Source organism: Chiloscyllium plagiosum, unplaced genomic scaffold, assembly GCF_037043375.1.
Source record: "Chiloscyllium plagiosum isolate Xiang-an unplaced genomic scaffold, Cpla_swu_hap1 HiC_scaffold_44, whole genome shotgun sequence".
NCBI classification, from domain to species: domain Eukaryota; kingdom Metazoa; phylum Chordata; class Chondrichthyes; order Orectolobiformes; family Hemiscylliidae; genus Chiloscyllium; species Chiloscyllium plagiosum.
The window spans coordinates 2,708,380-2,735,457 of record NW_028270182.1 but is presented as its reverse complement, the minus strand read 5'-3'; the positions used below and the strand labels follow the sequence as shown (position 1 = coordinate 2,735,457).

Sequence of the window (27,078 nt, the reverse complement as noted above, 5' to 3'; positions counted from 1 at the left end):
TAGGTGCGTTAGTCAGGGGTAAATATAGGGTTGGGGAATGGGTTTGGGTGGGTTACTCTTTGGAGCGGCGGTGTGGACTTGTTGGGCTGAAGGGCCTGTTTCCACACTGTAGAGAATCTAATCTAATCTATGCAGACTGTCTTTCAGAAGTTACAGGTACATTACCTGCATAATCACTTGTCAGAAAATACTGGAAAACAGAAAAACATGATGATGGAGTCACAAGGTTTCACTGCAGGAAACTCCTTCTTTAAAAACAATAGCCTCCGAGCCCCTTTTACTGCTTTTCTCAGCCTCTGGCTCTTAGGCCCCACTAGATGGTAGCTAACCCTGATCTTAAACAGGTAGTAAACTGCAGATGAAGTTTTAGTAACTGAAGTGAAAAGGTGTGTTCTTTCAAGTAAAAATGATGGGTTAACAATAAAGGAGGAATAACTTTCCAAACTCACCTGTCGCGCATGGCTGGATTTCTCAAGTCTGTAATCAGTGGCATTGTCTTCTTAAACTGCTGAACCTTGTTCTTTGATGCAGTTACAATGTCCCAGTTCTTATCCTACAAAGTATAACAGAAGCATGCGATTAGCTATTTTCGCTCTGAATAGTGACAGCTGCGAATTACAGATACCTGAGAAACTAGCATCGCCTGCCTTTGTTTATAGGCATCCTGAGTTTTGAAACAGTGATCAAACCAACAGTAAGATCCCACAGTGGGAAAAGGAAACTCTTCTCAGCATCTACAATGACTAAGAAACCTGCCATTCCTGAGACACAGCTTTGAGAGCTTTCAATGTCGGAGGTAGTAGGGAGACTTCTGTCACTGTGCATGTGAGTGAGTGAGAGTGAGTGTATGTGTGTGCACGCGTACATGCACACGTGTGTCTGTGTGCGTGCGTACCTGTGTGTGCATGCCTGTGTGTGTGCATGTGTGTTTGTCTGTTGCCTGTGTGCGTGTGTGCGCATGTTCATGTGTGCACATCTGCATGTGTGTGTGTGCATAATGGTGTGTGTAGGTGCTTGTCTGTGTGCATGTGCGTGTGTGTGTGTGTCTGTGTGTGTGTTGGAGAGAACAGAAAGGAATCTTGTTACAAGGGGGAGCACCAGTGATGCTGACAATGAAAGGAGTTACAACAACTTTGTAATAACTTGTGTGAACTCGATGTTAATAGGGCTTGGTACATGGAAGCACTGAACTACCCATGGTTACACAGTATGTCAGCCTTATGTCTCCTTGGTCATCAACATTAAACTGAATTTTTGCAAAGACCAATAGGATCTTGAACACAGCCAAAACAGAATCAGAGCCCCATGTCTTGAAGTCCTGCTTCCTGACCTGTTCTCCTAATATTTTCATCACGTGGGGAGGGGGACAGTGGGGGATTAGAAACAGTGGGGAGAAAAACTGAGGGTACTTGTAATTAGATTTTAAAAAGATGTTATAGTGCAACAGATTTGAAACAGATCCATTGTCACTAACGGGATATCCGAAACATGTTGAATGTTTACGTTTTTCAGAAAACGCTCTAACTGAATTGTTTGGAGAGGCAGTATGCGTTTTTGTTTAGCTTCATGTGCGTCCTTAGGAGAGGTCAGATACCCTTTGGAAATATAAAAAGTAGAATGATTGTATGTAAAACATGAATAAACTTATTATAACTATCAAGCTGTCATGGCTAAATCTTCCAGAAACTGTCAGGGCATTTATATGTCCCCTGGTCTATGCAGTTTTAAAACAAATAGTAGTTTAAAGGCCTGCTATTTCATTGCCTGTTGCTATAAAGTGGATGGCTTCAGAAGGTTTGTACTGTATGAATCATTTACAACCTACTGTTGTCAGAGCAGGTGCCTCTCGTTCACTACTTGATTGACAGCTACAAGTGGTTATAACATCCTTGAGGTAGGATGATAAATGCAACTTTCCTTTCACATAAGAATTCAAGAATTTGAATGAAATGTGTCTCAGAGAGATTAGTTAGTTGAAAGAATGAAAATGCAGCGAATGAATTATTGTAAATCAGTGATTCTTTTTAAATAAAGTCTGCAGTGGACATATAGAAATTCAATTTAGTTTAATCAGAACCAGGAGAGTGTGATGGGCAGGTGCTTTTTTCTCAACCCCCCCCCCACAGCTGGCAGTCCTTGTGTCTGGAAACAGAGATGTCCAGAACCCAAACTAACCCCTACCCCCATCCCAATATCACCAAGACTGGCCTTTCACACAAACCCCCTCCACAGCCAGCAGTCCTTGTGTCTGTTTACAGAGATGGCCAGAACCTACACTAACTCCATCCAACCAAAATGGGAACATCCTGGGAGCATTCTCCCTGATTGGGTTTGCAGAGTGGGTGACTTCTCAAGATCATCACACTCCATGCTGGCAATGGCAGCCTGTGCTGCACAGGAAGACTCAGGATTCTGACCTGGACACTGGGTTTCTGCTTTCTCTGGGCCCTGGTCTGAGCCAGACACTGAATCACAGAATTCCTATGCTGTGGAAGCAGGCCATTTGGCCTATCAAGTCCACATTGCCCCTTCTAAGAGCATCCAACCCAGACCAAGACCAACTCTCCTACCCCATCTCCATATCTCTGTGTTTCCAATGGCCAATGCACCCTAACCTGCACCTCCCTGGACACTACGGGACAGTTTCCCATGGCCAATGCACCCTAACCTGCACATCCCTGGACACTATGGGACAGTTTCCCATGGCCAATCCACCCTAACCTGCACATCCCTGGGCACTATGGGACAATTTCCCACGGCCATTCCACCCTAACCTGCACCTCCCTGGACTCTATGGGACAATTTCCCATGGCCATTCCACCCTAACCTGCACATCCCTGGACACTATGGGACAGTTTCCCATGGCCAATCCACCCTAACCTGCACATCCCTGGGCACTATGGGACAATTTCCCACGGCCATTCCACCCTAACCTGCACCTCCCTGGACTCTATGGGACAATTTCCCATGGCCATTCCACCCTAACCTGCACATCTCTGGACTCTATGGGACAATTTCCCATGGCCATTCCACCCTAACCTGCACATCCCTGGACACTATGGGACAATTTCCCACGGCCAATCAACCCTAACCTGCACATCCCTGGACTCTATGGGACAATTTCCCATGGCAAATCCGCCCTAACCTGCACATCCCTGGACACTATGGGACAATTTCCCATGGCCATTCCACCCTAACCTGCACATCCCTGGGCACTATGGGACAATTTCCCATGGCAAATCCACCCTAACCTGCACATCCCTGGACACTATGAGACAATTTCCCATGGCCAATCCACCCTAACCTGCACATCCCTGGACACTATGAGACAATTTCCTATGGTCAATCCACCCTAACCTGCACATCCCTGGGCACTATGGGACAATTTCCCATGGCAAATCCGCCCTAACCTGCACATCCCTGGACACTATGGGACAATTTCCCATGGCAAATCCATCCTAACCTGCACATCCCTGGACACTATGGGACAATTTCCCATGGCCAATCCGCCATAACCTACACATCCCTGGACACTATGGGACAATTTCCAATGGCCAATCCATCCTAACCTCCACATCCCTGGACACTATGGGACAATTTCCCATGGCCAATCAACCCTAAACTGCACATCCCTGGACACTATGGGACAATTTCCCATGGCCAATCCACCCTAACCGACAAACCCTGGACACTATGGGACAATTTCCCATGGCCAATCCACCCTAACGTACACATCCCTGGACACTATGGGACAATTTCCCATGGCCAATCCACCCTAACCTACACATCCCTGGACACTATGGGACAATTTCCAATGGCCAATCCATCCTAACCTGCACATCCCTGGACACTATGGGATAATTTCCCAGGGCCAATCCACCCTAAACTGCACATCCCTGGTCACTATGGGACAATTTCCCATGGCCAATCCACCCTAATTTGCACATCCCTGGGCACTAAGGGACAATTTCCCATGGCCAATCCACCCTAACCTGCACATCCCTGGACACTTTGGGACAATTTCCCATGGCCAATCCACCCTAACCAGCACATCCCTGGACTCTATGGGACAATTTCCCATGGCCATTCCACCCTAACCTGCACATCCCTGGACTCTATGGGACAATTTCCCATGGCCATTCCACCCTAATCTGCACATCCCTGGACTCTATGGGACAATTTCCCATGGCCATTCCACCCTAACCTGTACATCGCTGGACACTATGGGACAATTTCCCATGGTCATTCCACCCTAACCTGCACATCTCTGGGCACTAGGGGACAATTTCCCATGGCCAATCCACCCGAACCTGCACATCCCTGGGCACTATGGGACAATTTTCCATGGCCAATCCACCCTAACCTGCACATCCCTGGACACTATGAGACAATTTCCCATGGCCAATCCACCCTAACCTGCACATCCCTGGGCACTATGGGACAATTTCCCATGGCAAATCCGCCCTAACCTGCACATCCCTGGACACTATGGGACAATTTCCCATGGCAAATCCACCCTAACCTGCACATCCCTGGACACTATGGGACAATTTCCCATGGCCAATCCGCCATAACCTACACATCCCTGGACACTATGGGACAATTTCCAATGGCCAATCCATCCTAAACTCCACATCCCTGGACACTATGGGACAATTTCCCATGGCCAATCAACCCTAAACTGCACATCCCTGGACACTATGCGACAATTTCCCATGGCCAATCCACCCTAACCGACACACCCTGGACACTATTGGACAATTTCCCATGGCCAATCCACCCTAACGTACACATCCCTGGACACTATGGGACAATTTCCCATGGCCAATCCACCCTAACCTACACATCCCTGGACACTATGGGACAATTTCCAATGGCCAATCCATCCTAACCTGCACATCCCTGGACACTATGGGATAATTTCCCAGGGCCAATCCACCCTAAACTGCACATCCCTGGTCACTATGGGACAATTTCCCATGGCCAATCCACCCTAATTTGCACATCCCTGGGCACTAAGGGACAATTTCCCATGGCCAATCCACCCTAACCTGCACATCCCTGGACACTTTGGGACAATTTCCCATGGCCAATCCACCCTAACCAGCACATCCCTGGACTCTATGGGACAATTTCCCATGGCCATTCCACCCTAACCAGCACATCCCTGGACTCTATGGGACAATTTCCCATGGCCATTCCACCCTAATCTGCACATCCCTGGACTCTATGGGACAATTTCCCATGGCCATTCCACCCTAACCTGCACATCCCTGGACTCTATGGGACAATTTCCCATGGCCATTCCACCCTAACCTGTACATCCCTGGACACTATGGGACAATTTCCCCTGGCCATTCCACCTTAACCTGCACATCTCTGGGCACTAGGGGACAATTTCCCATGGCCAACCCACCCTAACCTGCACATCCCTGGACACTATGGGACAATTTCCCATGGCCAATCCACCCGAACCTGCACATCCCTGGGCACTATGGGACAATTTCCCATGGCCAATCCACCCTAACCTGCACATCCCTGGACACTATGAGACAATTTCCCATGGCCAATCCACCCTAACCTGCACATCCCTGGGCACTATGGGACAATTTCCCATGGCAAATCCGCCCTAACCTGCACATCCCTGGACACTATGGGACAATTTCCCATGGCAAATCCACCCTAACCTGCACATCCCTGGACACTATGGGACAATTTCCCATGGCCAATCCGCCATAACCTACACATCCCTGGACACTATGGGACAATTTCCAATGGCCAATCCATCCTAACCTCCACATCCCTGGACACTATGGGACAATTTCCCATGGCCAATCAACCCTAAACTGTACATCCCTGGACACTATGGGACAATCTCCCATGGCCAATCCACCCTAACCGACACACCCTGGACACTATGGGACAATTTCCCATGGCCAATCCACCCTACCCTGCATATCCCTGGACGTTATGGGACAATTTCCCATGGCCAATCCACCCTAACCGACACATCCCTGGACACTATGGGACAATTTCCAATGGCCAATCCATCCTAACCTGCACATCCCTGGTCACTATGGGATAATTTCCCAGGGCCAATCCACCCAAAACTGCACATCCCTGGTCACTATGGGACAATTTCCCATGGCCAATCCACCCTAATCTGCACATCCTTGGACCATATGGGACAATTTTCCATGGCCAATCCACCCTGACCTGCACATCTCTAGGCACAATGGGACAATTTCCCATGGCCAATCCACCCTAACCTGCACATCCCTGGACACTATGGGACAATTTCCCATAACCAATCCACCCTAACCAACACATCCCTAGACATTATGGGACAATTTCCCATGGCCAATCTACCCTAACCAGCATATCCCTAGACACTATGGGACAATTTCCCGTGGCCAATCCACCCTAATCTGCACATCCCTGGCACTATGGGACAATTTCCTATGGTCAATCCAACATAACGACGCATCCCTGGACACTAAGGGACAATTTCCCATGGTCAATCTACCCTAACCAGCATATCCCTAGACATTAAGGGACAATTTCCCATGGCCAGTCCACCCGAATATGCACATCTCTGGCCACTATGGGACAATTTCCCATTGCCAATCCACCCGAATCTGCACATCCCTGGACACTATGGGACAATTTCCCATGGCCAATCCACCCTAAACTACACATCACTGGATGCCATGGGACAATTTCCCAAAAACAATCCTCCCTAACGTACACATCCCTGGACACTATGGGACAATTTCCCATGGCCAATCCACCATAACCTGCACATCCCTGGGCACTATGGGACAATTTCCCACGGCCAATCCACCCTAACCTGCACATCCCTGGACACTATGGGACAATTTCCTATGGCCAATCCACCCTAACGACGCATCCCTGGACACTAAGGGACAATTTCCCATGGCCAATCCACCCTAATCTGCACATCCCTGGGCACTATTGGTCAATTTCCTATGGTCAATCCAACCTAACGTACACATCACTGGACACAATGGACAATTTCCCATGGACAAACTACCCGGACCTGCATAGTCCAGGACATTATGAGACAATTTCCCATGGCCAATCCACCCTAACCTGCATACTCCTGGACATTATGGGACAATTTCCCATGGCCAATCCACCCTAACATACACATCCCTGGGCACTATGGGACATTTCCCATAACCAATCCACTCTAACATACACATCCCTGGGTTCTGGGACAATTTCCTATGGCCAATCCACCCTAACGTACACATCCCTGGACACTATGGGACAATTTCCCATGGCCATTCCACCCTAATATGCACATCTCTGAGCACTATGGGACAATTTCCCATGGCCAATCCACTCTGACATACACATCTCTGGGCACTATGGGGCAATTTTCCCATGGTCAATCTACCGAACCTGCACCTCCCTGGACACTGTGGGACAATTTCCCATGGCCAACCTACCCCAACCTACACATCCCTGGACACGATGGGACAACTCCCCATGGCCAATCCATCCTTACCTGTACATCTCTGGGCACTATGGGACAATTTCCCATGGTCAATCCACCATAACCTGCACATCCCTGGACTCTATGGGACAATTTCCCATGGCCAATCCACCCTAACCTGCACATCCCTGGACACTATGGGACAATTTCCCATGGCCAATCTACCCTAACCTGCACATCCCTGGGCACTATGGGACAATTTCCCATGGCGAATCTACCCTAACCTGCACATCCCTAGACACTATGGGACAATTTCCCATGGCCAATCCACCCTAATCTGCACATCTCTAGACACTATGGGACAATTTTCCATGGCCAATCCACCCTAACGTACACATCCCTGGACGCTATGGGACAATTTCCCATGGCCATTCCACCCTAATCTGCACATCCCTGGACACGATGGGACAATTTCCCATGGCCAATCCACCCTAACCTGCACATCCCTGGACACTATGGGACAATTTCCCATGGCCAACCCACCCTAACCTGCACATCCCTGGACACTATGGGACAATTTCCCATGGCCAATCCACCCTAACCTGCACATCCCTGGGCACTATGGGACAATTTCCCATGGCCAATCCACCCTAACCTGCACATCCCTGGACACTATGGGACAATTTCCCATGGCCAATCCACCCTAACCTGCACATCCCTGGACACTATGGGACAATTTCCCATGGCCATTCCACCCTAATCTGCACATCCCTGGACACTATGGGACAATTTCCCATGGCCAATCCACCCTAACCTGCACATCCCTAGACACTATGGGACAATTTCCCATGGCCAATCCACCCTAATCTGCACATCTCTAGACACTATGGGACAATTTTCCATGGCCAATCTACCCTAACGTACACATCCCTGGACGCTATGGGACAATTTCCCATGGCCAATCCACCCTAACCTGCACATCCCTGGACACTATGGGACAATTTCCCATGGCCATTCCACCCTAATCTGCACATCCCTGGACACTATGGGACAATTTCCCATGGCCAATCCACCCTAACCTGCACATCCCTAGACACTATGGGACAATTTCCCATGGCCAATCCATCCTAACCTGCACATCTCTAGACACTATGGGACAATTTCCCATGGCCAATCTACCCTAACGTACACATCCCTGGACGCTATGGGACAATTTCCCATGGCCATTCCACCCTAATCTGCACATCCCTGGACACTATGGGACAATTTTCCATGGACAATCCACCCTAACCTGCACATCTCTGGGCACAATGGGACAATTTCCCATGGCCAATCCACCTTAACCAGCACACCCTAGGCACTATGGGACAATTTCCCATGGCCAATCTATCCTAACCTGCACGTTCCAGGACACGATGGGATAATTTCCCATGGCCAATCCACCCTAACCTGCACATCCCTGGGCACTATGGGACAATTTCCCATGGCCAATCTAGCCGGACCTGCACATCTCTGGACACTGTGGGACAATTTCCCATGGCCAGTCCACGATAACCTGCACATCTCTGGACACTATGGGACAATTTCCCATGGCCAATTCACCCTAACCTGCACATCCCTGGGCACTATGCGACAATTTCCTATGGTCAATCCACCCTAACGTACGCATCCCTGGACACTATGGTACAATTTCCCATGGCCAGTCCTTCCTAACATGCACATCCATGGACACTAAAGGACAATTTCCCATGGCCAACCCACTCTAACCTGCACATGCCTGGGCACTATGGGACACTTTCCCATGGTCAATCCACCATAACCTGCACATCCCTGGACACTTAGGGACAATTTCTCATGGCCAACCTACCCGAACCTGCACATCCCTGGACACTGGGCGACAATTTCCCATGGCCAATCCACGCTAACCTGCACATCTCTGGACACTGTATGATAAATTAGCATGGCCATTCCAACCTAACCTGCACATCCCTGGACACCGGAAACTCACATTGACACAGGGGCGGGGGCAGGGGTGGGGAAACATGCAAACTCTGCACAGACAGTCAGCCGAAGGTGGAATTAAACCTGGGTCCCTGGCACTGTGAGCCAGCAGTGCTAACCACTGAGTCATTCTGCCACTCTGCCTCTCTAAGGAAGCTCTTTGGTTATGCAGGCACCATCCATTTAACATGCATTGTGGTTTCAGAGTGCTCCTTGTATAATTCGCTACACAAGATGTTTGAATCTATCCACAGGTGCCCATTTTGTAGGAATGCTTGTTTACATAGGTTTCACTCGCTATTCCGTTGTACCAGCACAAGGGGAGTTTTGTCCATCAGTTAATGTTTATAAACCAAATCAGTGCAACAAACAAAAGTTCTGTTTGGGTTTTGTTGGTGTGTTTTTGCCAGATACCATCTGCTTGAGTTCCTGCAGTATCAGAGCCAACAAATGCAGCACCACCTGCAGAGAAGTGGAACTTGGACAATATAGACTGTGACTTGCTCTGGTGGAGAGAGGATTGACTAATGTTGGTGCTACAATGAAAGTAACAGCTTCCTCCTCTTCCAAAAATAAAAGTGGAGGTCAGACGACACCGGGCTATAGTCCAATAGGTTTATTGAAAGCAGACGCTTTTGGAGCAGTGCCCCACCATCAGGTCACCTGACAAAGGGGTAGCGCTCCGAAAGCTTGTGATTTAAAATAAATCTGTTGGACTATAACCTGATGTAATCTGACTTCTGACCTTGTCCACCCCCCTTCCAACACTGGCACCACCATATCAAAAATAAGCTTGGCACAGCTTCCTTTCTTTTGGTAGAGGTGGGCAGTACACGACTCAACTGTGATCGAGAGAAGCAGGAAACTCAAACTGGGGCAAATAGAGTGTTTAGTTGATATATCCATATGAATGTGGACATAATGAGCGGCTATGATACCAGGGATGGGGTGACAGGAAGGGCAGGTAGTCATCTCGGCTGGCAGCAGGGAGATTCTTACCCTTTTCCAGCCACTTCTGGACAGGGATTGCCAAATTGGATCCCTCCAACACATCACCAATTAGTGCCATTCAGTAATCAATTCATGAAGACTTAAGGGTCACTTCACGTCATTACCATGATTGATGTTGTCCCCAGCAGATATCCTTCCCAACTGGTACAGTGGACCCACCGGACTGAGGGGTTAGCAAGGTCTCTAGCTCCTCAATCTAGGGCTGTGACCCACATCCTGCTAACCTGCCATTGTGAACAGCCACCTACCTTGCTTACCAGCACAGGGCCTTGGCAATGCCCTGACACTAGCACCTTTGGATTCTGAGAAGGCTTTACTACTCACAAGGGCTGCTGGCTTCTGATTGGCTGGCCATCTGAGGCCGAGTGCCAGGTGACTAAAGCCTGCGTGACCACTGGTGGGCTTAGAGCTGACCAATGGCTATGGTTCTGGTTTCACCATTTACGTGTGGCACACACCACCACACTTGGAAGAAAATACCATCTCAATTTTTCATTGAAATAGGAAAAGGCAGGCATAGTTAGAGGGTGGAAGGAATTTCAGTGCACTCTCCTGTTTGCTCCCCACATTAACTTTAAACACATCCATTAAATGGGTTGGCAGCAATATGCATATATCCAGTCATGCTGAAAAACAAAGGGCTAAATACCTTGAGAATCTGGCTGAGCTTGTTCAGTTTCCTGAAATATCCCATAGCGGTGTTCTCCATAATCTGTGTCTGCAGAGAGCTGAACTTCCCTCCTTTCCACTCTACCCAAGATTCCTCCCATTGTTTGGTGACCTCCCAGGCTTGCTGCAGGAAATCCAGATCCTACAAACCAAAGCAAAGGCCAAAAGAAACAAAAACAGAAATTGCTGGAAAAGCTGAGAAGCATCCATGGAGACAGAAATTAGAATCAACGTTTCGGGTTAACTGATGGTAGCTCGGAAAATGGGGGTTTATACACAGAAGATAGGGTGCGGTGAGGCGGTAAAGAGTAAATGATAGGTAGGGATAGATCCCAGAGAAAGAGAAGAACAGTTGGACAGACAAAGGAGTGGAAAATAATCTGGATAGAACTGGGAACAGCTATTAATGGGGACAGTTAGTGGCTAACAATGGGCTGTGTGTAATATGTGGTTTCACACAGTAACAAGACTGAAAACAAAAAAATGCTGGAAATCACAGCAGATCAGGCAGCATCTGTGGAGAGACAGCAAGCTAACATTGAGTCCAGATGACTTCATCAGAACTGATGTGAAGTGTGATTAACAAGGCCTAGTGTGTGGGGCTTGGCTTAAGGGCATGTGGGAGCTCAAGTGGTTGAACTTGATACTGAGTCCAGGAGGTTCAAACGGTCTCTATGAAGTGTCAATCACACATTAATCAAATTATCAGCGTCAGGAGGGTCAGTAATTGAGGGAGACAGCCTGAAGGCAATGGGAAAAAGAATTAACAGGAAGCCACGAATGCGACTTTCATGTAAACACAGTGAGTTGCTGTGATCTGGAACACAGAAACAGATTCAACCTTTTCCAAATAAAAACCAAAGGAACTGCAGCTGCTGGAAATCAGAAACAAAAACAGAAAATGCTGGAAAAGCTCAGTAGGTCTGGCAGTACGTGCGGAGAGAAATTAGAGTTAATGTTTCAGGTCCAGTGACCCTTCCTTAGAACTGATGGTATCTGGGAAAAAGGTGGTTTTTATGCCTTCATTTCTGAGGAAGGGTCAATGAACCCAAAACATTAACTATGATTTCTTTCCACGTAATCTGTCAGACCTGCTGAACATTTCCAGCAATTTCTGTTCTTATTCAATCCTTTCCACTTCACTGGCAGGAGCAAATCTGCCAACCTTTACCCGATACAGCCTATATTTGATGCTTTGCCCATTCGGATTGACTCCTAACTCCACTCTAGGGCAGTTAGGGATGGGCAATGGGATGCTAGTCTGTCTAGCAACACTCATATCCTCTGAGCAAATATTTTGAGAAAGTAATTTCAAAGGGAACTGGATTAATACAATAACGGTAAATATGTAGGCCTAAGGGAGGGTGGGATGGAAGATTTGGGTAACACCTTTCAAGCAGCCAGTGTAGGCCCAATGGGCTGTGCTGCATTTCACTCCCTTACCTTCTCCAGATTTTGCAGCTCTTTGGACAAGGGTTGATCAATCTTGAAGACATTGAGGCCATTGCGAATGCTTTCTTCCTCTTGCTTGAGGAGGTTGAGATTATTTCGTAGTTCGCTGATCATGCTCAGGGCACTATCCGTGTTTATTGAACTGCTGAAGGGCCCTGAAAAGAGAAAAATGGCTGATGTTTCATGCTGTGGGAGGTCAGGGGCAACATGAGCAGGGTGATGGTGGAAGAAATCACTTCTGGACGACCAACATAGAGTCATAGAGATGTACAGCATGGACACAGACCCTTCAGTCCAACCCGTCCATGCCGACCAGATATCCCAACCTAATCTAGTCCCACCTGCCAGCACCCGGCCCATATCCCTCCAAACCTTTCCTATTCGTATACCCATCCAAATGCCTCTTAAATGTTGGAATTGTACCAGCCTCCACCACTTCCTCTGGCAGCTCATTCCATACACATACCACCCTCTGTGTGAAAAAGTTGCCCCTTAGTCCACATTGTTCATTTAGCTACATCAGTGAGGAGAAAAACACCACATGGACTCTGAACTCCCTCCCAGAACTTGTGAATCAAATCTATTCTGTTTCGCGCCTCCCAGTGAAGCATTCACAAGCCAAAGAGTGAAGTAAACACTTCCTGAAACATACCAGTTAACACGTTCTGGTGCTCTTCTGTTAATGTGCATCCATATGATTTAGGTGTACTCCCATATGCCCCGTAAAAGGCAAGAACTAAACTGTTCAAATAGTTCAAATAAGATAAGTTCACTGGAAGCCAACCACCAATGACAATCAAGTGATTCTCACATCAAGACTAATATAAATCATAATTTGGAGATGCCGGCGTTGGACTGGGGTGTACAAAGTTAAAAACCACTACCACCTGATGAAGGAGCAGCGCTCCAAAAGCTAGTGCTTCCAATTAAACCTGTTGGACTATAACCTGGTGTTGTGTGATTTTTAACCTTAAATCATGTATCAGATACGGCTGAAAGACTAACGTTCACACAGGAATTACAAGGAACATGTCCAAGCATCTCTGCAAAAGCTCGAACAAATTATCCAAATGGATAATTACAGTAAAATAAAATAAAAAGGAGTGCCGCACTATCAGAGGGTCAGCGTTGAGGGAGTGCCGCACTGTCAGAGTGTCAGCGCTGAGGGAGTGCCGCAGCCATCGGAGGGTGAGCACTGAGGGAGTCCAATACTGTCAAAAGGTCAGTGCTGAGGGAGCACCAGACTTTTGGAGGTCAGCGCTAAGGGAGTACCATAGTGTTGAAGGGTCAGCGCTGAGGGAGCACCGAACTATCGGAGGGTCAGTGCTGAGGGAGAGGGCTCTGTCGGAGAATCAGTGCTGAGGGAGCACCGCACTGTCAGAAGGTCAGTGCTGAGAGAGTGCGTAGTGTTGGAGGGTCAGAACTGAGGGAGTGGGCACTGTCAGAGGGTCAGTGCAGCTGTGTCAGACAGAGAAAGGAGCAAGGTCTCCCTGAATGTCTCAAGGCAGCTAACAGCCAAGTAAGTAGTTTTGAAATATTGTTACTGCTGCAATGTAGTAATGCCAGAGACACATTACACAGAGTACGATCCCACAAGCAGCCATGTAATAATGATCAGGTCACTGTTATTTATGACATTGGTTGAGAGACAGAAATAAATATTGGCTGGTCTATTGATCATGAAATGCAGTCTTCTCTTTACCTGGGACTCTAAATGAATATTGTAGGGAAAGGCTGGATTGGGGTGGGTGGTGTGGGATCGCCTCTCTCCTCTTCTGCCTACCTCTCATGTTAAAATCTTCAATGGCATTATGAGTCTTCTTCTTCAGCTCTTCCGCAGAGTGGATGAGGCCACTTCTGAACTTCTCCTTTTGCCTCTTCAGCATGGCCTCACTGTCACTGATCACCTGTTGGTAGTTGAGCCATTCACCATTCATTGACTCCAGCCTCCGCTGGACCTGCATGAGAGAGGGAGGGAGAGAGAAACAGAACAATGTCAAAGTGTGGTCTAGCTCAACTCAGTGCTTGCCTTACAACTGTGGTTCCACACTCACTGCTTCTTCGATTTGGAACTCGTATTTCTCCAGGATGTTGAACTGCTCATGAATGGGGCTGATGCGTGCCTCTGTCTTTGGGAGTTCGTTCTGAAGGTACTCCAGGTGCTGGATCCCACTGGTCAGTTCTTCCAAGTTCTGAGGAGTATGGCTTACTCTAAAAGTTTCATGCAAGACAGAGAACAGTACAAGTTAGGACACAGTAAAATGCAGGATGTGATCACAGTAGACACACAAGGGAGATGATATTGCCAGGAATGGAGAATTTTACCAATGAAGAGAGGTTGGCTAGACTGGGCTTATTTTCTTTAGAAGAGAGATGGCTGAACTTAAGTTTAACTTCAATATATAATAGACCAATAGTGTCAGAAATGTTGTGACATTTAAAATACGCAGAGATAGGCACTCAAGTTGCTGAAACCTAGTGGGTTCCGGACCAAGAGCTGGAAAAACAAGTTTAGATTGAAAAGCTCTTTCACCTGGCACAAACAGGATTGGTCTTCATTATTATAATTCCTTCTGTGGTTCTATGATCATTCCCACTCATCAATAGCAATGCGACTGACTCAGTATTTTAAACATACGGTTCCTGCGCAATGGCAGATCCTCGCCAATCATGAAATATTTGCCAAGGTGTTGCATAGGGTTCCTCAAAAGAATTTCCTTTGTGATTGGCACAGAGCTAGGTGACAATGCAGTTGACACTTTCAATGATAGCAATGACCTCTGGATGTAGAATCCTGCCATTTACAGTTGCCCAGGTTCATTCAATGGCTACAAAGCATTTGGCGCACTTTAATTTAAAGTAGGTATCGAAATAATTTCTCTTTTGGAATTGCACCCAGGAAAAAGTGAGTGCCATCATAGAGCATAAAGCTATACAGCATGGCAACAAACCCTTCGGTCCATCTCATCAATACCAACCAGATATCCCAACCTAATCTGGTCCCATTTGCCAGCACTTGGCCCTCTAAAACTTTCCTATTCATATACCCATCCAGTTGTAATTGTACCAGCCTCCACCACTTCCTGTGGCAGCTCATTCCATATCTGCACCACTCTCTGCGTGAAAAAGTTGTCCCTTAGGTCCTTTCTCAATCTTTCCCATCTCACCTTAAACCTATGCCCTCGAGTTTTGAACTCCCCCACCCCAGGTCTGTTTATTGAGACAAAGTGAGCACTGCAGATGCTGAGGTCAGAGTCGAAGAGTGTGGTGCTGGAAAAGCATAGCCAGTTAGACAGCATCTGAGGATAAAGAGAATTGACATTCCTGATGAAGAGCTTATGCTCGAAATGTCGATTGTCCTGCTGCTCAGATGCTGCCTGACTGACTGTGCTTTTCCAACACCACATTCTTCAACCTTGTCTATTTATCCTATCCATGCCCCTCATGATTTTATAAACCACTATAAAGTCACCCCTCAGCCTCTGATGCTCCAAGGAAAACAGCCCTAGCCTGTTCAACCTGTCCCTATAGCTCAAATCCTCCAACCCTGGCAACATCCTTGCAAATCTTTTCTGAGTCCTTTCAAGTTTCATAACAGCCTTCCTCTTGCAGGGAGACCATATGAATGCAGTATTCCAAAAGTGGCCTAACCAATGTCCTGTATACACACAACATGACCTCCCAACTGCTATACTCAATGCACTGACCAATAAAGGCAAGCATACCAAACAACTTCACTATCCTGTCTACCTGCAACTCCACTTTCATGGAACTATGAACCTTCACTCCAGGGTCTCTTTGTTCAGCACACTGCTCAGGACCTTCCCATTAAGTGCCCTGTAGGAAAGCAGTGAGCCATATTTTAAAAGGAGAAACATCCCTGACCATTTGTGATGAATCAATAATGATATAGAAAGGATGGCCAGATTATCAGCAGGAAACTGGAAACAGGTGCAGACAGGGCTAGGAGAGTCAGATTGCAATAGCATGCCAGCAAACCCACTTGTTGCCATTTTCTTCAAGGAACTGACAGAAATCCAGCAGCATCTGGCTTGCCATCTCACTCAGCAGTGTGGTGAATTTATTTTGCCACTCGTTGCAGTGCTGAACGAGGGAGAATTTTAACGGAGAGCAATCAAGAAGGACAAACTGAATCTGCACAATGGTCTCCTCCTTCTGGACATTGTTGGCCACTTCTGTGTAGCTACAACAGAAAAAGAAAGATCAAGTGAGTTAAGGAATAAGGCCCACGTATCAACAGCAATGCTAATGACAGAGCTAAAGCACATGATTCTGTCATTTCTAAAGCCTTCATTTATGGTTAAATTTCATTGCAAAGACCATGTGTTTTATTTTTCTGTATTTTAAACCATGGATTGAAACGAATAAAGATCGGTTTTATAACTAAGCATTGCTGGCTGGAGGGACTACTGCATATTTTGAAAGCAAGCATCCTGTTACTCTTTGTGAGCACAGTTTGCACAGCTTCTGGTCCCAGCTGTGGTTGAAGTGTAGTTGTAAATGAACTGGTTGTGCACAGATGGAGATTTAGTTAGCACCAAGCAGCTGATTGGTCTGTGGATTAGCAACCAGCTGTCAATGATGAAAAAGGCCTTCATCCTGCCATCAAATACATGACTGATTCTCAGGTTGCTGAACAGCTTGGTTCTGTGAACAAGAAACATAGTCGCCTCCAGATCTCTCAGGAGATGTCTTTGTTCTCTGCAGTAAAAGCCACAGTAAGCCTGAAGAAAACTGGTTTATTCTTCCTCCAGTAGTTGCTGTAAGCTGTGACAAGTCAAAGACCTTTCATAAGTGTAAACTAGGACTGTCCTGTACCTCTCACAAACCAGTCAAAGCACCTGGAAAAGGAAAACTGAGAAGCAGCATTCTGAACAGCACATGAACCATTTCTGCAGATCTTGTGCAAAAGATCACTAAACTGCATTCCCAATTTTCCCTACATCCATAACACCCATTTCTTTTGTGTGTGTGTGTGTGTGTGCATGCGCACGTGTTTTAATGTTTTAGTGTTTTAATTAGCAGGTTCATATGCCAATGGATCATCCAGTTCACCTGTAGCTATAGTCTGTTTATTTGTAATAAATGGTGATTCTTGTTAAGAACAAAAACATGGTCCATACTTTGTGCCAACCTGGAGCTAAGAAAGCAGGAAAGTTGGGGAGTTATACATACTTTTTAAAATCTTTAATGTTTGTGATGACTCCGGGAATAGAGGGGCTTGATTTCCAGCACGCATTCCCAGTGAGGCATACTCAGGAGTTGGAAAGATGATGGCCAGAAGGACAAAAGCAGGTTGTATCTTCAAAGCAGACCCGCACTCCAATCCCAGTTACACTCTGGCTGTCCAAAGCCATTTTCAATTATATAACTATCACTAAAATCATCATCTCAACTGAATCCTGAATCATCACAGAATCCTGTCAGTGTGGAAGCAGGCCATTTGGCCCATCAAGTCCACACTGCCCCTCCGAAGAGCATCTCACCCAGACCCACACCCCCATCCTATCCCTGTAACCTTGCATTTCCCAAGGCTAACCCACATAGCCAGCACAGCCATGGACACCAAAGGCAATTTAGCATGGCCCATCCACCTAACTAGCACAGTTTTGGAGTATGGGAGGAACACAGAGCACCCGGGGAAAACCCCACACTGACAGAATGTGTAAATTCCACACAGACAGATGTCCTAGGCTGGAATCGAACCCGGGTTCCTGGCACTGTGAGGCAGCAGTGCTAGCTACTGAGCCTCACTGCTGCCCGTTATGCCAGCTATCTCACAGACAAATATTTGAAGACCATATTTGAATAACTCGCTAAAAATGTTTTATAATTCATTCCTGCAGTGATAATACAGAACCTGTAATCCTTACTTTGAATGGGGATTGGTTAGCTCATTTGGTTGGCCAGCTAGTTTGTGATGCTAACAGTGTGGGTTCAATTCCTACACCAACTGATGTTACCGTGAAGATCTCTTCTTCTCAATCTCTCCCTTGGCCTGTGACATGCTGACCATTAGGTCAATCCCAGTATCAAACATCTCTCTCTAATGAGAGAGTGGTCCTCTGGGGCTATGGTGACTTTACAATATCTAGAACATAGAACAGCACAGCACAGGAACAAGACCTTTGGCCTACTATGTCTGTGCCGATCATGATGTATTTCTAATCTAACCCCATCTTCTGCACATTTGCCGTATCCCTCTATTCCCCGCCTATTCAAGGGTCTGTCTAAATGCCTCTTAAATATCCCTATAGTATTTGCTTCTACCACTTCCCCTGGCAACATGTTTCAGGTACCAACCACCCACTGCATGAAAAACTTGCCTGGCACATCTCCTTTAAATGTTCACCCACTCACCATAAACCTACATCCCTTTTCTTCTCTTTTGTGTAATAAACTTAAACTCTTTCGTTACAAGTACACTGACAGCCACTTGTGAACATGTTCAGTGGCTGACCACTAAAAGTTATGGTCCATCAAGGCAGGTTTCACTCAGGGACTGGACTTGTCCTGTATTACCATCAGCTGCGATCAATACCAGTATGTAAAAGGCAAACTAGAGTACAAGAAAGAAACCTAAGGAAGATGCAGAAGGCACTCGCATCAATGTGGAGTGACAGAAATGGTTAGAGGCCCAATATGAACTCTGTACAAGAGGTGGGTTTAGAACAAGTTAAAGTCTTAGTCAAGGTCTCTCACCGGGCAATATCTGCATCAAAGGATGACACCGCTGGATTGAGGCGCTTGTAACGGCGGATGAAGGAATCTTTGTTGATCTCCCAGATCTCACGATAGGTGTCCCAGGTTTTCAGATAGTTCTGAAGATTTGTAGCATTGGTCGCCATGCCCGAATTGATCATACCTTGGATCTTCCTAATTTCATCATCATTCTCTACAAGAAGTAATTGCATTGTAATAGAACTTACATTTATATAACTTCTTTTTATATTTATATAATTTATATAATTCTACAGCAATGCAACATTTGACACTGAGCTACATGAAGTCATGTTGAGGTTGATACAGGACATTGGTTAGGCCACTTTTGGAATATTGCATGCAATTCTGGTCTCCTTCCTATCGGAAAGATGTTGTGAAACTTGAAAGGGTTCAGAAAAGATTTACAAGGATGTCGCGAGGATTGGAGGATCTGAGATACAGGGAGAGGCTGAACAGGCTGGGGCTGTTTTCCCTGGAGCATCGGAGGCTGATGGGTGAGCTTACAGAGGTTTATAAAATCATGAGGGACATGGATAGGATAAATAGACAAAGTCTTTTCCCTGGGGTGGGGGAGTCCAGAACTAGAGGGCATAGGTTTAGGGTGAGAGGGGAAAGATATAAAAGAGACCTAAGGGGCAACGTTTTCACCCAGAGGGTGGTACGTGTATGGAATGAGCTTCCAGAGGAAGTGGTGGAGGCTGGTACAATTGCAACATTTAAAAGGCATCTGGATGGGTATATGAATAGGAAGGGTTTGGAGGGATATGGGCCAGATGCTGTCAGGTGGAACTAGATTGGGTTGGGATAACTGGTCAGCATGGATGAGTTGGACCGAAGGGTCTGTTTCTGTGCTGTACATCTCGATGACTCTATGACACTAAGTTTGTAGAATAATGAGAGGTATAGATAGAGTTGTGGTAGTTGGCTTTTCCCCAGGATGGGAAATTTCAAGACCGGAGCCACATTTTTAAGGTGAGAGGAAAGAGATTAAAAAGAAAGAGGCAAATATTTTACACAATAGATGGTTCGCATGTGGAATGAACTTCCTGAGGAACATAGAATGTTACAGCGCAGTAGAGGCCCTTCAGCCCTCGATGTTGCGCTGACCTGTGAAAATAATCTGATGCCCATCTAAACTACACCATTACGTCATTATCCATATGTATCTCCAATGCCTATTTAAATGCCCTTAACGTCGGTGAGTCTACTACTGTTGCAGACAGGCCGTTCCATGCTTCTACTGCTCTCCGAGTGAAGAAACTACCCCTGAAATCTGTCCTAAATCTATCATCCCTCAATTTAAAACTATGTCCCCTCATGCTAGCCATCACCATCTGAGGAAAAAGGCTCTCACTGTCCACCCTATCTAACCCTCTGACTATCTTATATGTCTCGATTCAGTCACCTCTCAACCTTCTTCTCTCTAACGAAAACAGCCCCAGTTCCCTCAGCCTTTCCTTGTAAAACCTTCCCTCCATACCAGGCAACATCCTAGAAAACCTCCTCTGAACCCTTTCCAAAACTTCCACATCCTTCCTATAATGCAGTGACCAGAACTGCACGCAATACTCCAGGTGCAACCTTACTAGTGTCTTGTACAGCTGAAGCATGACCTCATGGCTCTGAAACTCAGTCCCCCGACCAATAAACACCAACACACCACATGCCTTCTTACTAACCTTATCAACCTGGGTGGCAACGTTCAGGGATTTATGCACCAGGACACCGAGATCGCTCTGTTCATCTACACTGCCAAGAATTTTACCATTAGCCCAGTACTATGCATTCCTGTTACTTCTTCTGAAGTGAACTACCTCATACTTTTCCACATTAAACTTCATTTGCCACTTCTCAGCCCAGCTCTGCATCTTATCTATATCCCTCTGTAACCCACAACATCCTTCGGCACTGTCAACAACTCTGCCTACCTTAATGTCATCTGCAAATTTACTAACTCATCCTTCTATGTCGAAATCCAGATCATTTATAAAAAGGACAAACAGCAGTGGCCCCAAAACAGACTGTTGTGGCACACCACTGGTAACTGAGCTCCATGATGAACATTTCCCATCAACCACCACCCTCTGTCTTCTTTCAGCGAGCTAATTTCTGATCAAACCGCTAAATCGCCTTCAATCCTGAATCTCTGTATTTTGTGCAATAGTCTACTGTGTGAAACCTTATCAAACGACTTACTGAAGACCACATCAACCGCTTTACCCTCATCCACCTGCTCTGTCACCTTCTCAAATATCTCAATAAGGTTAGTGAGGCACGACCTACCCTTCACAAAACCATGCTGTCTTTCCGTAATCAAATTATTCCTTTCCAGATGATTATAAGTCTCTTATAACCTTTTCCAACACCTTACCCACAATCAAATGGTAGATGTGGGTATACTTACAATGTTTAAAAGACATTTGGATAGATACATGAATAGGAAAGGTTTGGAGGGATATGGGCCAGGAGCAGGCAGGTGGGACTAGATTAGTTTGGGATTAGGTTTGATATGAACTGGTTCGACTGAAGGGTCTGTTTCCTTGCGGTTTGACTTTCTGACTTTCTAAAAGCTATAAGATTTTAAGGAGCATTTAAAGGAGTGGAGAGGATTTAGGATGGGAATTCCAGAGTTTAAGGATGAGACAGCTGAAGGCACAGACTCCAGTGGTGGTGCTATTAAAATCAGGAATATGTAAGGTACGGAATTGGAGGAATGAAGAGGTCTTGGAAGGATGTGGAGTTGAAGGAATTTACTGAGATTGGGAAAGTGTAAGAGTATGGAGAGATTGGAACACAATGCTGAGAATTATTTTTAAATTGCAACAATGCCAGTTAAGGGAATCAATGTGGAATAGATTCGAGATGAATAATGAGCAAGCTTTCCCATTTTGTTTCCCACCTGCTGGGTGAAATTCCTTTGCAGCCCATTTCTAGGCAACTTCAACCATTATGGATCTGTGTGTGCCTTACTAACAAAGTAGTTAATCTGGTGAGGTTAACTTTGGCTTGTTAACGCACCTCACACAGAACCAGTTTCTAAATAAATTTTCTCATCATTTCCCAGCTGTACTCTGGGGATGTTACTCCTCAACTTTATTGTCATCTTAAGCACAGAATCACTTATAAATTGGCAGTCATGAGTACACACAACATGGGTAAAAATGGTTAATCATGCCATTTTCATAGGTACATCGATTAACTGGTACCCAGTTACTTCTTGCTTTATCCATAAGACCATAAGATACAGCAGCAGAATGAGGCCATTCAGCCCATCAAGTCTGCCCTGCCATTTGATCAAGGCTGATACTGTTCGCAGCCCCCATTTTCTTGCCTCCTCCCTGTAACTCTTGATCCCCTTACTAATCAAGAAACTATTTATCTCTGTCTTGCAGACACTTAAAGACTTGGCCTCCACAGCCTTCTGAGGCAATGGGTTCCACACATTCACCATCCTGTGGCTGAAGACATTTCTCCCCACCTCAGCACCAAAGGGTTGGTTGTCCATTCACTTGGAGGCTGTGCCCCGCACATTATTAACCCTGTTTCAGGTTTTAATGTCAGGGGTGAAACATCACAACAATGTACATGCCTATTAAGATTGATGCTGGTGTTTTTTGAGCATATAGTATTTAACAATAGTATGAACCAAGTCAGTCAGGAGTACGTTTGCCTTCTGGGTATGTGATACATTGCAGCGTGAACTCTGGTGCTGCACTCAGTGTGGTGTAATTCACCTGTTGCTCAGGTCTCACCTTCCCTTTCAGAACCTGAATGCAGACAAAAATCACAGCTCCCACAATCATTACTTACCAATATTTTGGAAAACAGGAATCAGAGTAGATTTCCTCCTGGTCAGTAGCTCTGGGATACGTTTGAAGATGGAAAGGGTGTTCTTAATCTGAAAACTGACACTGTTGACAGTGCTTGCAAGGCTGGCGAGAGTGGGTGAAAACTCCACCTGAAAGCAAAGCAGGTGAAAGCGGATGAGTAGAGAATTAGTAGATAATTAACTAAGGCACAGAACAATAACATGAAAATAGGAACAGTAGGCCATTCAGCTATTCAATTCAACCATGGTTCAGCTGTACCTCAACTCCACCTCGATCCAGATTTCTTATTTCTCTTAACCAAAAACCGTTAGCTTTATCAATTGTTCCTCAGCTGTTGAGGGGGAGTAAGCTCCAGATTCCCACTCCCCTCTGTGAGGAAGTGCTTCCTGATATCACTCCTGAACAGTCTGGCTCAAATCTTAAGTTTCAACCTCCTATTCCAGATTTCCAGCCCACCAGCCACAAGAAGAAACAGTCCCTCTCTGACAACCCAGCTGAGTCTTGCACTATTTATAAAGATGTTTAGAAGGTGTTTAGTAAGCTTACCTTTATTGTCAGAGTATTGAGTACAGGAGCTGGGAGGTCATGTTGCGCTGTACAGGACATTGTTTAGGCCACTTTTGGAATATTGCGGGCAGTTCTGGTCACCTTCCTAAGTGAAGGATATTGTGAAACTTGAAAGGGTTCAGAAAAGATTTACAAGGATGTTGCCAGGATTGGAGGGCTTGAGCTACAGGGAGAGGCTGAATAGATAGGGGCTGTTTTTCCTGGAGTGACGGATGACCTTATAGAGATTTATAAAATCACATAAGTAGGGTAAATAGACAAGGCTTTTTTCCCTGGGGTGGGGGAGTCCAGAACTAGAGGGCATAGGTTTAAGGTGAGAGGGGCAAGATTTAAAAGGGACCTAAGGGGCAACTTTTTCACGCAGAGGGTGATGTGTGTATGGAATGAGCTGCCACAGGAAGTGGTGGAGGCTGGTACAATTACAACATTTAAAAGGCATCTGGATGGGTATATGAAAAGGAAGAGTTTGGAGGGATGGGACGAGATTAATTTAGGCTATTTGTTCAGGATGGACGAGTCGGACCAAAGGGTCTGGTTCAGTGCTGTACATCTCTATGACACTATGACTATGTTTACTGGATCAGCCTGAATCGTCCATATACCAGAGGGGTATGAAAAATCTACAATGAATCTAGCAAGTTGTGAAAGAGATCTACCTGTGGTGGGCCACCTGAAGTGTCATCCAGAAGAGTCACCATGACCCTGAAGAGAGCATTGGGTGTGGATTTGGCATCCCCATTGATGGCCTTGGACAGCTCCAGCAATGATCGTTTAATATTCAGTCTGAAGGCTTCTTCCACTGTTCGATCAACCTTTTTGGCATAATTTAACCAATAATGCTGCACCTACAAAGCCACAATCAAAAGGAGATTAAATATCAAAATCTTAATAATTATCAAACTCACTGGATTAGCAAAGTTGATTGGGAGTGGACACCTTTTAAAGGGAAAAAGGATTACAGGGTTGAAAGATCAGGCAGGAGGGAGTGTGAATAATGGGTAGTTTTTTGGAAGTGCCAACAGAGGTACAGTGGGTTAAATGGCCTCCTTTTGGGCTGTGTGATTCTAGGTCATCAAAATGATTGAGGCACAATGGTCTCACTGTACCGTTAGCCCAATGCTGTTATCGTTGATATTCTTTGTGGTATGTCTCCCAGAAATATTGATGCTGCGACTGCCTCAAGGTGTGACCACACTGACCTCCTGCCTTTCTTTATAAGTTAGGTTAACATTAAAGGGCAGCATACTGATTTGATTTATTATTGTCCCATCTACCAAGGTACAGTGAAAAGTTGTGTTTTGCTTGCAGTACAGACAGCTCATCCCATACCGAAATAACTGCACAGAGACTGGTATCCTGTCACCAAGTCACCCTATATTTAATTGCGCACAGTACACTGGCTATGGTAAGCCAGCACAGAGTCACTCCCCTAGACTGAGGGGATTCTCAATCTCCTGGTTATATCGGTCAGTCAGGGCCTTCCTGGTTAACAGTGCACACTGACTGAGGCCCAGCCAGCACAGAGTCACTCCCCTAGGCTGAGGGGATTCTCGATCTCCTGGTTATATCGGTCAGTCAGGGCCTTCCTGGTTAACAGTGCACACTGACTGAGGCCCAGCCAGCACAGAGTCACTCCCCTAGGCTGAGGGGATTCTCGATCTCCTGGTTATATCGGTCAGTCAGGGCCTTCCTGATCGTCCCAGGTTAACAACCCCAATCAAGTATCTCATAGTCAACAAAATCCAGCTGGTTCCAATCACTACACATATAAAGTGCATTAGGGTAATAAAACAGTGAGGAAACAATGTTACAATTGCAAAGAAGGGTCACAAACAGCAAGACTAGCATTAAGCTTGAAATTTTAAAAGTCCATTCCAGAGTCTAATAACAGCAGGGAACAATGTGTTCTTGAACCTGCTGGTGGGTGTGTTTAAGCTTTTGTATCGTCTGCCCGATGAAAGAGGTTGAAAGAGATTATAACTGGGGTGGGTGGGGTCTCAGATAATGTTGGCTGCCTTTCCAAGAGAGCCAGATGTATAGATAGAACCAATCGATGGAAGTTTGGCTATGAGTAGATTCCCTACAGTATGAAAACAGGCATTTATGGCCCAACCAGTCCACACTGACCCTCCGAAGAGTAACCCACCCAGACCCATTCCCCCTGACTAATGCACCTAACACTACGGGCAATTTAGCATGGCCAATTCACCTAATCTGCACATCTTTGGACTGTGGGAGGAAACCGGAGCACCCGGAGGAAACCCACACAGACACGGGGAGAATGTGCAAACTCCACACAGACACTCACCCGAGGCTGGAATTGAACCCAGGACCCTGCCGCTGTGAGGCAGCAGTGCTAACCGCTGAGCCACCATGCAACTCATATGCTCACAACTCTCTATAGTTTCTTACAGTCCTGGGCAGAGCAGTTGCCATACCAAGCCAGATAAAGTAATATGGACAAGTCTGATCCCAAATTGAAATTTGGTTTGATATAGAACTTCAGTTCTGTTTTTGCTATTTGTTTCCCATGGTGGTCAGTCAGTGGACATATTCCCAAGAAGCTGCCACTGTACTTTTAACAAAGGCACTTCAAAGTTTATTATATACACACACACAATAGAGAGTAAAGGTTTGGGGCATAAAAGGTTGAGGAGAACCTGACAGATGTGCATAAGATTATGAGTGGCATAGACAGGGTTTCTTTTAACATATCCATGGGATATGGGGCTAGGCCATCATTTGTTGCCCATCCTTAATCACCTAGAGGGCAATTAAGAGTCAATCACAAGGGTGAGGTTTAGAAGTCACATGTAGGCCAGACCAGGTAAGGACAGCCTACATTATGTGTAGGACATAAGTCAACTAGATGTGTTTAGCAACAATTGACAATAAACCGTTTCATAATGACAATTAGAGCCTTAACTCCAGATTGTTACTGAATTCAAATGCCACCATGTGCCATGGTGGGAGTCCAAAAACAATACCTGGGCCTGTGGATTAACAGGATCGTGATGATATCAGTATGCCCTCCCCTCTCCCTCAGGTGAATAGAAAGCAGCTGGTCCCCTCAGTTGAGGGTCAATAGCGGGCCTGTGGGGTCACACCTTTAAGGAAAAAGGCAGGAGGTTTTGAGGGGATTTGAGAAAGAAACCTTTTCATCCATCTGGAATGCACTGCCTGGGGCAGTAGTTGAGGCAGCCAACCTCACAACCTTTAAGAAGAACTTGGATGAACACTTGAAGTGTCATAATATTCAAAGCTGTGGTCTAAGTGCTGGAAAGTGGGGCTAGTGTAAATTTAGCGTAGCTTTGGCAGTATACATTCACTCGGCCAAAGGGC

At 46.1% G+C, this 27,078-nt stretch overlaps 1 protein-coding gene across 1 annotated transcript in view; it reads right to left on the bottom strand.

Moving 5' to 3' along the window:
- Nucleotides 1-27,078, bottom strand: part of dnah2 (dynein, axonemal, heavy chain 2) — a 380,569-nt gene that overhangs the window by 221,412 nt on the left and 132,079 nt on the right. The window contains exons 18-26 of the mRNA XM_087982834.1: nucleotides 24,393-24,581; nucleotides 23,150-23,297; nucleotides 19,319-19,511; nucleotides 16,599-16,799; nucleotides 14,650-14,806; nucleotides 14,379-14,553; nucleotides 12,587-12,750; nucleotides 11,124-11,285; nucleotides 450-553 (exon numbers count right to left, since the gene is read on the bottom strand). Coding sequence (XP_087838960.1) covers nucleotides 450-553; nucleotides 11,124-11,285; nucleotides 12,587-12,750; nucleotides 14,379-14,553; nucleotides 14,650-14,806; nucleotides 16,599-16,799; nucleotides 19,319-19,511; nucleotides 23,150-23,297; nucleotides 24,393-24,581 — 1,493 coding nt within the window. The remainder of the gene's footprint in view (nucleotides 1-449; nucleotides 554-11,123; nucleotides 11,286-12,586; nucleotides 12,751-14,378; nucleotides 14,554-14,649; nucleotides 14,807-16,598; nucleotides 16,800-19,318; nucleotides 19,512-23,149; nucleotides 23,298-24,392; nucleotides 24,582-27,078) is intronic.